We start from the raw sequence: 13,987 nt of genomic DNA on the forward strand, positions 1-13,987 counted from the left end.
GAAATAACGAAATGTAGTAAAGGAAAAACGTATTTTTTTACTTTCCTCATGCGTCACGCCTCGTTGGTTTTCCCGACATCAGCCAGTGCTTGTTTTCGCTGAAGGGAGGCATCGTAATCATTTTTTAGAAAACAAAGTTCACGCTAATACGGATTATTGGCCTAAGTTTATTTTTACCAAGTTTTTTTTTCCCTTTCAATCAAAGTTATGCTTTATGCTCAGTAGGACACTGTATCTTTATTGCCCTTTTGTTCTCTGAACTTGACTGGAGGGCTTGGGACAAATCCCTGAATCAAATCTACTTACGTAACAATGGACTGTCTCAATCGCTCCGAGTCACGTCCGCATAAATGTTCCCTGTGTACCCTGGACCTTTGGGTGCCATTCTCGGAAGTGCAGCATGTGTTCGTGCACGGGCATAGCAGGTGCAAGCAGCATACAGCCTGTAAACTCATGAGCACGATTCAAACCCGAACGTAGACGCTAAACAAAGTCTTGGTGGTGGTCCTCCGCATGACAGTTGATTGACCTTTACAAGGAGGAGAGTTTGCGGATCAACTTTCACGCCGAAAATAAACCAGTGATGTTGAACATGACCCATCTTTTTTAGAGGATCGGGTTTTTAGGACGGATAATTGGTATTGATGCCCTCTATCAATAGTATTCCGAGAAGCTAGCCGGTCAAATTATTTTTGGGTAATTCTGTCTATTTTTTGTAAATTATGACCTCTGAAACATTTTAAACTAAAGCCGCACGAAAAATAAGGATGGTTTGAAGAAATAAGAATTTGAAAAAAGTAAAAGTCGGGCGAATTAGGCAAATGGTTTTCAATTTACATAATCCTGAATGCACACACATACTTGAGCAGGCTTGTCGAGTTTCGCAAGTTATTCGTCCTTCAATTTTAGTTATCCCATACACCCATAAGTGATTCCATTTTTGTTTTTGATCTGCGCAGTTTGTTTTTCTTAACGCTCACCATTGATGACAGTTCCATGAGCGAATTTCAAGAATGAAGTCAATTTATCTTGAGAGGAAATTCACTCCCTTGGCATTATTACTCATTATTTTCTCCGCAAGGAATGTTTTTCCGGCACGTGGCAGGCGGAAGGTGAGTTATTGGAAGATTAGTTTTTGCCACCCTCCTAAGCCCGCGCTTCGTAATGGGGAAGAGGAAATTTCTCCCCGAGTCTCACGAAGATTTCGAATCCGTCGCGTAGGAAAGCCTTGACACACTCCACTTCGAACATGGCAAGAGCTTACCAACTACTGGTTTCTTGAAAGATAAAATTTTTTAGCGTATTAGAAAAGATTTCTTCCCCCTAATGCTTTCACAGAGTTTGTCTCTAAATAATTTACTTGAAATGCTGAGAGAAGGGCTTTCCTTGTCGATTGGTGTGGGTAGAAGTTTTCTAAAAAAAATTGAATTCGCCTTCCGGTCATCAACTGCACCCCTAAAGAAGATAAGCAACTCCCATACTCCGATGAAACAGGACAAAACATAAAACTGAATTCAATCGGTGACTTTATAACGTGTTTTTATTCAAGACAAATCCGTAAGTAATTTCTAAAGACAACCTCATCCTTCAATCCTATCAAACTAAGTTTTGGTTTAACTAGCCAAAGAGCAAATTTCTGAGTTAGGTGGCAGGAATAAAATGAATTATTGCTTTTGAAAGCAAATTATTACTACCATGACATGAAGAAAATGAACTATTGCTTTTGAAACCAGGTTATTACTACCGACAATAGCGTAGAACTTTCACTTCGCCCAACGGTGGCACCAGAAAATATAGCCGTAGTCGGGTGAGTTTTGTCTGAAATAGATTGTGGTACCTGAAATACAATTAATACTAAAAAAATACAAAAGCACTGAACTACGTCTTTTCTTTAGAATGACAATGGCAAGGCTTTTTTCTCTGACAAGTCCGGTTTATATTGATACGAGAAGCTCGCTTCTTTAATGTCTCCAACAAACACCAGCCACAGAAATGGCCGAGCATTCTCTTAACACGTCCTTGTGCTGAACATGCTGCAAGTGCCTCTTAACTTGAAGTGATACCATCACTTATCCAGTGAACATGAATGACTTACTAGCTACCATAATCTACTTGTGGGCGTGCGGGAATATCGACGCTCGCCTCAGCCACAGAGAAACGCTCCAGTAAAATCCTAATCGTTCAGCCGAAGGTCAAAGCAAGAATACTGCAGGTCTGCAAGAAGTTTTTGTGGATAAGGAAAGACTGCTACAAGCTTGAAGCCGTATTTCTTGTAAAGTCGAATGGCTGGTGTCTGTGCGCTGGTGGTGGTCAAAACAAGCTTCTCCAACTGCTGTTCTTTCGCGTGTTTGAGTAGCTCGTCGAGCAATTTCCTGGCGATTCCCATTCTTCTACAGGCTGGTGATACAGACATCCTCTGAAGTTCAGCAACTCCTGGCTTGTGGCTCTCATTATGAACAAGTCCAACCATTCCCACAACTTTACCATTCCACTCAGCCACCCACATGTGGGAGCTATCGTTGGCCATATAAGTCTTTTCAATGTCCTTCAAGTCTGATGCCAAACAAGAGTTAATGAACTTCCAACACTCCAGGTAAACGTCCACATACAAAAGCGACAGCATAACCAGACAAGCAAAAATGTAGAGTGGAACAAGCCACAGGGAATATTTAAACGCAACAAGAAACACAAAGGCACTCAAGGCTGCGAGAAGCCAACAGAATCTGGGGAAGACCAGTTGTGTTACGAGCTTGATCAACTGTTCCATTCCTTGGGTGAATATCTCCCGACATTGCTGATAATCGGCAGTATGGTATGATCGTATTACTACCTCCCCAGAATCAATTGTTGTTGTTGGAAACATTCTTCTTTTAGGTTCAAATTCATTGGTAGTCGACATCATCTGAAAAACAAATCCAAAATGAAACAAAAGGGTTCTTAACCTTCCGCCGACAGAAAAGAGAACTGCTTTATTCAAACCAACGCAATCAATGCGCCCTCTCTTGACAAATCACGCTCTTTCATATCTTTTAAAATTCCTAGACTATTTTAGCTAGAATTTCCTTTGTTATCGTATTAGTAACGCGTTGGAGATAATTAAAAACTTCTGTCTGACTTCACCGCACTAAACATAGCCAGAGAAACCTAAAAACAGATGCTTTTGTTTAAAATTAATAACCAGCCGACAAAATGTCAAGTGATCCTTCGTCAAAGAGCGCGGCTAAAAATGGCCGCAGGTTTGACTTGCGGCACATGAAGTTTTCAGTTTTCAACACTGACTGGGTGACTAATGAAAGGGGGTCTATTTCCTCGAGGTCTCGTGACCACTTTAAACTGCGCACTTGTACAAAAACTAGGTCACGGAACGTTCCGTTTTGATGCATGAACTGAGCGAAGAGTTGTACCCGATGAGGGCATGCGCACACATCTTATAATTTCCCTTTTTTCTTTGCAGGGTTTTTTTGTTTTAGTTTCTTTTTTTCCTGTTTTTTTTTTTTACTTAAGAATCTTTTGTGAAATTTTCCTGAGGTTTCTCTGTTTAAACAATCCAGAGTGCAGAGGGCTTTTACCATTCTACTACGCATTCAATATATTTTAAAGTTCGTTTTGCGTACTGTGATCAGCAGCCAACATGCCCAGCGCTAGTAGCTTTAAAATTGCTATACACTTGTCTTACAGCGAAAAAAAAACAAAACAAAACAAGACAAAACAAACGAACAAACAAATAAACAAACAAGAACAAATTCACAAAAAAGCAAACATACAGAAAGACAACTCTTTTCATCGAAACAAATTTGCCAAATTTTAAGATTGATGGCTAAAGGTCGAATAAATAATTGAAACCGAGATTGCTTATTATTTTTTGCCATTCCATTTCCTTTAAGGTGCCGCGGTTACTGATAAACTTTTGTGTCAGAATGAAAATATCGTTAGAAGTGAAATGTGTTTACAAGTATTGGATTTTCCCTCTCGTTACATAATCATTTAGCACGATGATACACTTATAAAGGGTAAGGAGTCGCAATAAGTTAAAACTAATATGAAACGAAACGTTTGCTATGAGGAAAAATTAAATTTCACCTGCATTGTTTGGTCGAGAATAACTAAATTGAAGTTTATTGAATGCGTTACCAAGAATACGTGTATCTATTTTACCACGGAATTTGCAAATTGTCGTAACTGTTAATAATTTCTTTCACACAGTTAATATTGATATCTACGCGAGTGAAAACTGTTGATGTAAATGCTTTCAAATACCTTCATTCTATGCCTCGCTTTGATTCACAAAATGGTGTATTCTGCACTCTGTCAGATCAAGCCCTGTTCTCCTACGAGTGAAGAGCAAATCAACGTTAATTTAGCTTTTGCTTCTCAAAAACAATTCTAACTAGCGATAGCAAATTAAGTGATGAGGAAAACAAGCGCCCCTACTTAATAGAAAGGCTTTTTTCCAAGTTTCGCATGAACAAAATCCGAGTTTGATTAGACAGGTATCTGCAAGCAAGCAAGCCAGATAACAAAGAGGCAAATTTTTCTCCTTCCTCTCTTTGTTATATGCTGGCAATACGTGATCTCCAAACAGCACTGTTTACTAATGTTTATTAATGTACGTGCTGGCATTGTAAGTAGACAGGTCTCTGATTGGCTGGGCGTCTCAGCATGGCTTGCGATGACGTTAAAATCGCGCCTTTCAACCAATCACAACGCTTGAAAGAACTCAGACGTGATGTTGATTTCAAAATGCACAAAGTCGCTTGTGTCTGTGTGGCGCGTACTTGAAAGAGATATGTCTGGTTCAATTTTCGTGTTTCTGCAAGGGATACACGCACTGGAACAACAGAAAAATTACCCAGGATTCTTCTCAAATAAGAATTGCATTTTCAGTTCGTGGATTAATTTACCCACTTGTCGAGAACACAACATGGTGAACTTACCTTACAGCAATTGAGATGTCTTGCTTATGTCAAAATGATTTTTTGTCTGTTTGGACAGAAGTGAAGTGTCGTTCGCTAAATTGGGCCAATTCGTGAGCGCGACAGCCTTGTCTATAGCCGTTATTTAAACACAGTTTTGTTTCTGACTATAAAAGGAAGAGTCTATTTGAGAAGCAATTAATTAGAAACCTCGTTCGCAACCGTTATTTTGAAACGCTATTTGACAATAAAAGTAAGAGTCTGTTTCAGCACTAAGCTTCGACAGTAAACCATCACGAAACCGGCTTACAAATGAATGAATCAAGAGCAGCTCGTGATCCAAAATCTATTTTTGGCGATCTCGTTCCGACTGTATTAGGTTGCGGTGTAAGGCATATTTCGTTCAGTTACGTATGCAGTCACAAATAGCACCTGACCCAAATACTGTCGTGTTCGGAAGAGCTGGGAACTTGGTCACGTTTAATTTTGAATGATGATATTGGAAGGGCAGTATCCGGAGTAAATCTTCTTCATTTTTTCGAGCTTGTACCACTAGTAGACGTAAAATCGTAAAATCCTGTTAGCTACAAAAAATTTAAACCATAATACAGTACAGTTAATACAGATTCCACAGAATAGCGGTGTTATTAAAAACATATCTGACCTGGCAATTCTATGGTGCGTTTAAGCTCGGAAAGTTCGCTCGCTAAAAGCGTTTTAATTTTTGAAATCGCGTGGCATTTCTAAACAAACAGAGAATACTCTGATTAGGTTTGTGAGAGGTATTCTGTGAGGATTCGGTTTAAATTTCTAAGTGCCGGGAATTTAGTCTATCTGAGACCGAGACAGCCGCGTTCTTGCACGATAACACGCCATATGACAGATCTACAAGTATCAATTGAACTAGGGACATATATCCTGCAAACATAAAGCAATCTGGGCGCTGATTAGGGAAACCTCAAAGCAGGTTCATATTTGCACTGCGGCATGGGTGGTAGAGATGGCACGACCCGAGAGCGTGCAGGGGTTCTGTGAGGAAAATGCTACGAAAAAATACCGACAAAAACTTCGCTTGCCGTGTTGAAAATCGCAGACTTTGCTGCTCGTGCGGTAGCAGCGCTGATGAGAACTGTTCGCGGGTTAGAAGTAGGATCTTAATTTCCAATCGCATAACGCCAGTCCTTCTTCAGGCGTTTTACTTCTCCTTCTGTTCCCTCAGCGGTTTCGCCTTTGCCAAGCTCTCAGCAGAAAAGGAAAGCAAGCGAACGCAGTGTTCGCAGTCGTCAGAGAGATGGTTATGCGTTTTCAAGTTTTTACAAGGATAACCTGCAAGCAAGCTTGCCTCTCCCTTGGGTCTGGAGCCCAAACTAATTAATCGTGAACTTCCGTCGTCCATACTTTTAGGATTTCACTAATCCTGTTGAATATAATATATATATATGTATATGTATTGAGATAGGAAAAAACAAAGAGACTACACTTTCATCCCGACCAGCCTGTTTCGTGATTAACTCGTTCTTCAGGGAATTTTAGTGGCAAGAATATTCGTAACCGTCGTTAACATGCAATTTGCATAACAGATGTGGCGGCAAATTAAGATGTCTTGTTCAGCTGCTACGCAGCAATGATTTGTTTCTGTGACGGCATGAAGACAAAAGGGATCAATACCAGTATCTGAGCAACTGCCCACCTACCCCTCCCCTAACCCAACATTAACCCTAACTTTTTATCAATTGACTGTTGTTGAGTTAGGGGAGGGGTAGGTGGGCAGTTGCCCAGATGCTGATATTGATTCGACAAAAGTTCATAACGTTTTTTAAGTGATGAAAATTCAGGTCGGGGGATGATTAGTAATTATTCTTTAAGGCAGAGGTTGCATCTTTTACTTGCGCTATTGTAGTGTGAGCTTGATGATACGCCATGAAATAAAGTGGTCAATGTTATTGTCCTTAAGAGTCCAGATATGTTTGCTGAGTGGTTTCTCTATCTTGTCATGAAGTCGTTTTCTGTAAATCCGATGTACGTTTCAGTAGCTCTATTTTCCTTACGCGTGTCGGTAGCTTGGTAGATAACTGATGATTGGAGGCAGTTCCCGTTGAGCGGGCATGTGATCTAGTCGGCCGTTGCAAGGTTTGTTGTCTTTTGTGTTATTTGTGGTTTTATCTGCGGTGTCATCGATGAGCTCGGATAAATCAAAAATTCGGATATCGGTACATTCTACCCTGTGAACCATCAACGACTAACAAATGGAAAATAAAACAAAGGAACAACACACTCTGGTACAACCCTGCATTCAGTAAAAAGGTCAGCACCAATATCGGACACAGATTCCTTGTCCTAGTAGAAAAACAGCTCCCTGAAGAAATCTTCAATCGCAATGTCATCAAGATTAGTGACAACTGCATGAATAGCACTAAGCAGATTATCGACAATCACAACAAACCCCTGAAGAGAGAGTTAATCACGAACCAGTCTTGTCGGGATGAAAGTGTAGTCTCCTTGTTTTTTCCCATCTCAATATAAATGTATAGATATATACATACATACATACATACATACATACATATGTATATATATATATATATATATATATATATATATATATATATATATATAATATATATATATATGTATTAAATATTTATCTGTCACGTATCAATTCTTTATCACCTTTTTAGATAGGAGAGGGGTGAAGTCTTCGAATTTTTATTTTTTTCCGTTTGGTCGATTTCGAATTATGTAACATTGAATACAGAGCCATGAGAAGAAAAGCTGAGATTGTTCAGTTTCTATCTAACCACAAGAGAAATTAAAGTGATCTTTGGTCACCATGAATGATAAATTTACAATAATACTCATATCGTTCATAAAAAACTTGTGTTCATGTAATAAATCCATTTCCTATTCTGTACACTTTACATCTGCGTAAACATTTACAAGGAGACACATCAACGTGAAATAAAAACAAACAGACGAACAGCAACAACAACGAAAACAAGTCAATCATTTTCTCCGCTTATTTTCCTGTGGTATTGCGGGTTTTTTCCCCTCCTTTAATAAGTCATTTCAATTATGGTTGGGAACAATCTAAAAAAGTTAAGCTCAACTTAATTAACTTGCAAGTTGAAGATTGAAAACTGGTTAGTCACTTTTAATTGCTAATTCTACCGGCGAACATGTCAATTCCAGCAAGAAGTTTCATGCTTATCGTCCAGCTACTTTATGAATTAATCTGCAAAGAAGCATGTTTTGTCTTGTGGAAAATCATGGCCAAAGTCAGAATAGAAAACTACTAAATTGGCGAACTTCTTGTATTGTATAGGGCGAGCTCCTCGTAGTGAAGGCGAACTCCCTCCGTGGGGCGAAACCTTTAGTGGAAAACCGCGAGGTCAACACTTCTCAACCAAGCGTCGAACGAAACCTTTCTGAAAAGCACTCACTTTCCGTCAAAAGATGACTCGTCAGACAAATATACCGACCAGGTGAAATGGCATTTCAAAAGTTTGAAGAATAGTGAGATGAAGATGAAAAGTCCCAGAGTCACAGTTAACAGGCAGTACTCCAAAATGAATTCTGATGTTGAATATGCTCTTATAAAACGGCACCTGTGTAATTCATGGGAAGAGGCACGGTGGTTTCCTGTGTTAGATGGATGTGATGATGTCGCCCTGTTCATTTTCGCTTGAGAATTGAGTGCTGTGGTATACCTGTTGTGAAGCTTCTCAACTGTCTGAGTGTTATCCTTAGCAATGTTCATCGATTCTGCTTGATTTGAACAAATCTCCAATTATTATACTAAGACCAAGTCTATCTCACACCAAATTTACCACAAACAGGAAAGGTATCAATTGCCGCATTATACTGCACTGGGCTTTACGAGACGATAATCGTCTTCCTTAATAAGGATTTGTATGTCGGCTGTACGCTTTGCAAAGAAATTAATAGGAGTCAGATTTAAGGAAAACATATCAAGGTTCCAAACAAAAACATTTTAGTGGTGGTTCCTGCGCGGCAGTTGATTTTCAATCCGTTTAACTCAGCGGTCAAAGAAAGCCGATAAGTGCACACGTTTTTCATTACCAGGTTTTAACAGGAATAAGCCAAGAAACACTTGAAATTGAACCGATGGATAAACATCTATAATGTGTGACTATGACATTAATTTTTTTCTTAAGTTATTATCATCGTATTTTTTTTTTTTTTTTTAGGCGGGAGCCTATTTTGGAAGTTCTATCTTTAGCTAACAGCTCTTTCCTCGCAGAACTATTTACGTGAGAGTTCTGGTTGCTGCCTAAATTGAACATCGTTCGAAAATAGAATCACAAAGGAAAGGACGAACGTTCTTGAATAATTGCATGAGTGGCTATTTCCTTTAGCGCAAACCGAAAAAAACAAAAACAAAAACAAAAAAACCAAAACCAAAAACAAAAAAACCAAAACCAAAAACAAAAACACAAATTATGGGTCCAGGTGCACGTTATCATCCCTTATTACTTTCAACTGATCCAAGGAAGAAAAGGAGCCGCAGAGAACACGCAATACAAGTTTGGGGGAGTGACGAGATATTTTCAATCTCCAAATGGAATCAAGTCAAAGGTCTAGAATTTTGTTTTTTACCTGCTTAATGTGTGTTCTCCCCTGGACATTGAGATCACAGGAATAATTCTAGAAAGTCGGATGAATGACCTTGAAGTGATTTGGAGATTAACAATTTCAGCCTGAAGTCACGTACTGACCTTGTGGAAGCTTAGGATAACTTTGTAAATACCTTTTTGAGGAATTAAAGTGAAGTATTCAAGCACTCCTTAACTATAAATTTCTTTGATCGTTCTGAAATGATGTCAACGGAACAAGCAGTTTAACCATGGCTAAACTGAACTAAGCTTGCTAAAATTGCTTGGCACTCAGTAACGCCATTTCAATTTGATAGGAAAGTAAACTGCCGAAACTTCAGGGTATCGAATCGTTGATAGCCGGAGTAATGCTCTTCGTTTTGTGTGCCATGCCTCAGCAATACAAAGGCAAAGGGCTCAACCATGAAAAGGGAACATGAAAGCCAAAACCACGAGAGAGAACCACGACCTACAGTATAGGGCGGATTGAGGAAAAAGTCGGTGACAAATGCGCTCTTCCAGAACGGGTGAAAGGTGGAACTTAACCCAATGAAAGTGCACCAACACAAGAGGAAGATCTTTGCGTGTATTTCAGATATTTTCATTTACTTTGATTATGCGTAGCCTATTGGAAACGAAAGCCATTGTTTTTTAATGCAAACGTTTTGATTTCCGCTTGTTGGTATTTATTGAGCTCTCCCTGTCGAGGCCTCTTTACAGTTTTTTCGTTTGCTCGCTTTCATCCGAATGATTCACTAGAGACTTCGGATTGAAAAAGAAACGATGACGTCAAGTTAGTTGGGTTTACATTGTAATTAACCGCCCCAGAAACTCATATAAGAATAGACTAAACAACTTTAATAGCCTAATCGAGCTTAAAAAATTTAAAACTGCAAACAGATCGGTAAAAACGGACAAGATATTAAGTTAATGAATCGGAAAGCTCTATCGTAACCGGGGGATCTTAGTTTTCAAGGAAAAGGGTATTAATCACTTTAATCTAGAGGGAAGCTAGGCCATGAAGAAATGTTGTTTCTATAAAAGCTGTTATGTGGCATTTTGAATTTTCTTCAGAGTCACGAGGCTAGATGAAAGGGTTTGCATAAGCTCAGTATGTAACTTGCAACAGAAGGGCAAACAATTGATTTACTTGTGATTATCATTATAGCTAATTATCTTGCAGGATACTGAGGTCTTTATGATTCGCTAATATTTTAAGCCCCTGGTGACAAAATAAAGCATGTCAGGCCAGTTTCCTTTCCCGCTGATTTCTTGGTTTCTAAAATTAAATTAGCCATCAGGCAGAGACCAACGTTCGAAATGCTTGGACGTTGGCCAAGGAAACTGGATCTAGTAGAGCGCGAAATCGAGGTTCACAGCTAAAATTTCTAGGGGGGATATTCTGAAACGCCGAAGTTTTCCCGTTCCACAAACTGTAAGACGTCCGTGGCAGGGACTCAAAAAGATAAAAAGTGCTAAGCCAAACAAAGCAAGAAGCAAGTCAAATCAAGAAAAAATGTTTGCTTCTTAATTTAATTTATTTTAAGTAGAAAGTTAATTTGATTAAAAAAAAAAAATGAAAAATGGATCGCATAAACTTTAGTCTATACGTTTTAGAGTTGCACTTACACCACAGGCAGCCAAAACACAAGACAAGAGTAGGTAGAGGCAATCTTCCCTCAACGAAACTATCTGCGCAAAGAAGGATGTGGAAGTACACGTTACTACAGGCAAAACAACTGTTTAGTGCGTGACATGTGACTCTCGCCTGCACTATATGTTTTCATTTTTAGGACAGCTTGAAATGATAAAAATGGTAAGAGCAATGGTGAGCTGAAATAAAAAAATTAAAAAAAAAACAATGAAAATCTTTTGCATATCGTGAACTTTGAGCAAATCTGAATCTTCGTCATCGTTACAAAATTTTTTTCCCTCGATTGTAACTACGGTTAGCTAATGGTCTACCTCTTCTTGCTTCTTGAGAAAATATGGGTTCATTTCAAATCAGTTTAGCCCAAAGGGCAACCAAAGAATGTCCTCGCTAAGCTTCATTTGCCCAACCTCCTGGTCGGGTCTGAGTTAATAAAAAATCTTGAGTTAAGAAGCTTGATGCATAGCATAAACCTCTTGGGGTCTCGGAAGAGAGATCGATGGATCACCTATTATAATCTCCATCTCGAAATGGAATTACTGATCTACTGATTGGAAATGGATATCACATAAACCATTGACTTAGGGATTTTCACCTCCCCCATAGAGCAACCTTTCCCAGGTTTCCGAGATTAAGGAAAAACAGTCCTGATTTATCAAGTTTCATAGAAGAAAGGGAACTGGTGACATCTATTGGCTAAACATTGTACGAGCGTTCCTCCTGGACGTAGTTCGCTGGTTGTCACCTTTCTTTGTCCGTTGGTTTGTTTGGTTGTTTTTCGACTTTTAGAGCAAACAGTTGAACAAAATGAGGAAAAAAGGGAAAAAGCCACCCAAAGGTTAGTAATACGTAAGCATCGATTTCTTGGACATATTTAGGATGCGACTGTCACATTGATTAAGAACTGCATACATCTCAGCCTTTTTGACCCTGCTTCGGATAAAAGTTCTCCACATATGTTGACGAGGCCAGAGGGCAAATTCACATACAGATAATAACAAGTTCTCTTGAAAATTAAAAACAAAAGTGATAAAGATGAAAATAACTATTACGCTCGTTTAAGGTAGAGGTATACAAGATTATACGCATTATTCATCATTATATGCATATATACACATTACACGCATCGTTTACATACATATATATATTTGTCAGCTCAGTTTTTGTCAAGTGAATATGAAAGAAAGAGGATTATATTTGAGACTGAAAAAATCTTATCATCATCATTATTCATTGCCAAATGCAAGGATGTAAATCTTTAGTCCCGGTCCAAATAAAAATCGACCAGCGAGTTTATCATGAGCAATACATAATATATCGAGCTCTCCGATGAATTTTGTCCTTTTACCCGGGATCTATCAGTTGAGTAAGATTTCATAAAGTAGAGTGTTCACATAGTCATTGGACGGACTATAATGAAGATAATGAAGATAATGGAAAAGTCGAGAATAAAGGCCAGTGTCGTATTTGATCGTAGACCTTACGCTGAAAAGAAATTTGATCACAAACAAAGTGTGGTTGTGATTACTTGAATTTTACTTGAAAGGTCATTCCTAGTTCTATTTAAGTAGTTACGCTTTAAGCGACCGTTTAATACGGATGGGAGACAATACAAACAGGCCTTTTGATACAGGGTGACCACTCAATACGGTGTCACTTAATTTAAATTCCTTTATATTCGTAGTTAACGACAAAACAGCCGCAGAGACTATGCTTGAGGAGAAAATTGAATTTATGGTATAATATGACATGGTAAGGCGAAATATATATTCAAATCTGGTCACTAGAGTTACTGATAAATCTTTTATTTATCCATTCTTCACGCACATTATTAGTGTATGTTCGCCGTTGGTTAATCAGATGTAATGCGATTCTTAACCAATCAGAAGTCGCATATCCCTCTCATCACCTGAGCTATAATATTAGTATTTTATGGCTCATTTTCCCTGAAAACTTGACTTATTAGCACTCTAGGTGAGCATACTGCTCTTCGACAGCTGATATCCTTTTTCATTATCTTATTGGCAGACCACTGAACATTCCAACGCGTTCCTTTACTTAGGCAACTTAAAACATAGGACGTTGCAATGTATAAGATCGCAGTGCGCTGCATGAGCTCTTCCGTCGTAATAATTCTAAATAATTTGATATAATCGAAAACGTGGGAACAATTCATTCATAGCAAAAGGTTAGAGATGGTTTTTTTTTTATTCACAGATGGAAATTTCTCAGAATATGAGCTAAAATTTTGGGGTGTTACGTAAGTAAATGAAAATTGATGGTTAACTTCTGAGGACAGAAGTAATAGATTGTTCAAGATAATAAAAGCTTGCTGAATGTACAGATATCATTATTTCCTTTAATCAATTCTGTCTTGTTAAGTAGAGACAATCTCAATTTCACAGCTGATGGACATGACGGAGCCTAGGTTTCTCTTGTAGTGTCATGGCAGTTCGCTTTTGGGAGCTGAGTAATTATCGAAAATGTTGACATCGCCGTTGGTGGTGTGCGTATGCTCAGCACCAATTGCAATATACAGTTACAACCATGAATGGTTTTAAAATACTGCTTCTCCCGCACAAGTTCTGTTGGGATAAAGTTGTCATGTTGCTGCCAGATTCAACCTTTCTCGAGCCAAAAGATTTGATCACAATGAACCAGATACCTTCCTTACGCAGGAGGTCATTCCCCACTGAGTCCAGAATTTTAACGGCTCAAGAACTGCTCATGGAGTACAGCTTAGTCGTTATTTTACTTGGATGTTTTATCATGGTTTCATCGTCATCAAAAATGGTTCGCCAACTTGAAGA

At 38.7% G+C, this 13,987-nt stretch overlaps 1 protein-coding gene and 1 long non-coding RNA gene across 3 annotated transcripts; one reads left to right on the forward strand and one right to left on the reverse strand.

Annotated features, from left to right (window-relative positions):
• Positions 1–1,522: 1,522 nt before the first annotated feature.
• On the reverse strand, positions 1,523–5,288 carry LOC113673069 (putative N-acetyltransferase camello). 2 transcript variants are annotated; one of them, XM_089201982.1, is made up of 3 exons: positions 4,935–5,288; positions 4,258–4,328; positions 1,523–2,902 (listed from the first exon to the last, which is right to left on the reverse strand). In XM_089201982.1, exons 2-3 carry the CDS (start codon positions 4,261–4,263, stop codon positions 2,174–2,176), a joined length of 735 nt encoding a protein of 244 aa, XP_089058108.1. In that variant the 5' UTR covers positions 4,264–4,328; positions 4,935–5,288; the 3' UTR covers positions 1,523–2,173. The 2 variants fall into 2 exon arrangements, with proteins under 2 accessions (XP_089058108.1, XP_027045226.2); XM_027189425.2 differs by lacking the exon at positions 4,935–5,288 and adding an exon at positions 4,432–4,576.
• Positions 5,289–11,846: 6,558 nt separating this feature from the next.
• LOC113673071 (uncharacterized) lies at positions 11,847–13,534 on the forward strand. Its single transcript, XR_016185314.1, has 3 exons — positions 11,847–12,015; positions 12,862–12,929; positions 13,395–13,534. It is a non-coding gene; the product is annotated as an uncharacterized LOC113673071 (long non-coding RNA).
• Positions 13,535–13,987: the final 453 nt, after the last annotated feature.

Source organism: Pocillopora damicornis, chromosome 1 (assembly GCF_964200805.1).
Source record: "Pocillopora damicornis chromosome 1, jaPocDami1.2, whole genome shotgun sequence".
NCBI classification, from domain to species: Eukaryota; Metazoa; Cnidaria; class Anthozoa; order Scleractinia; family Pocilloporidae; genus Pocillopora; species Pocillopora damicornis.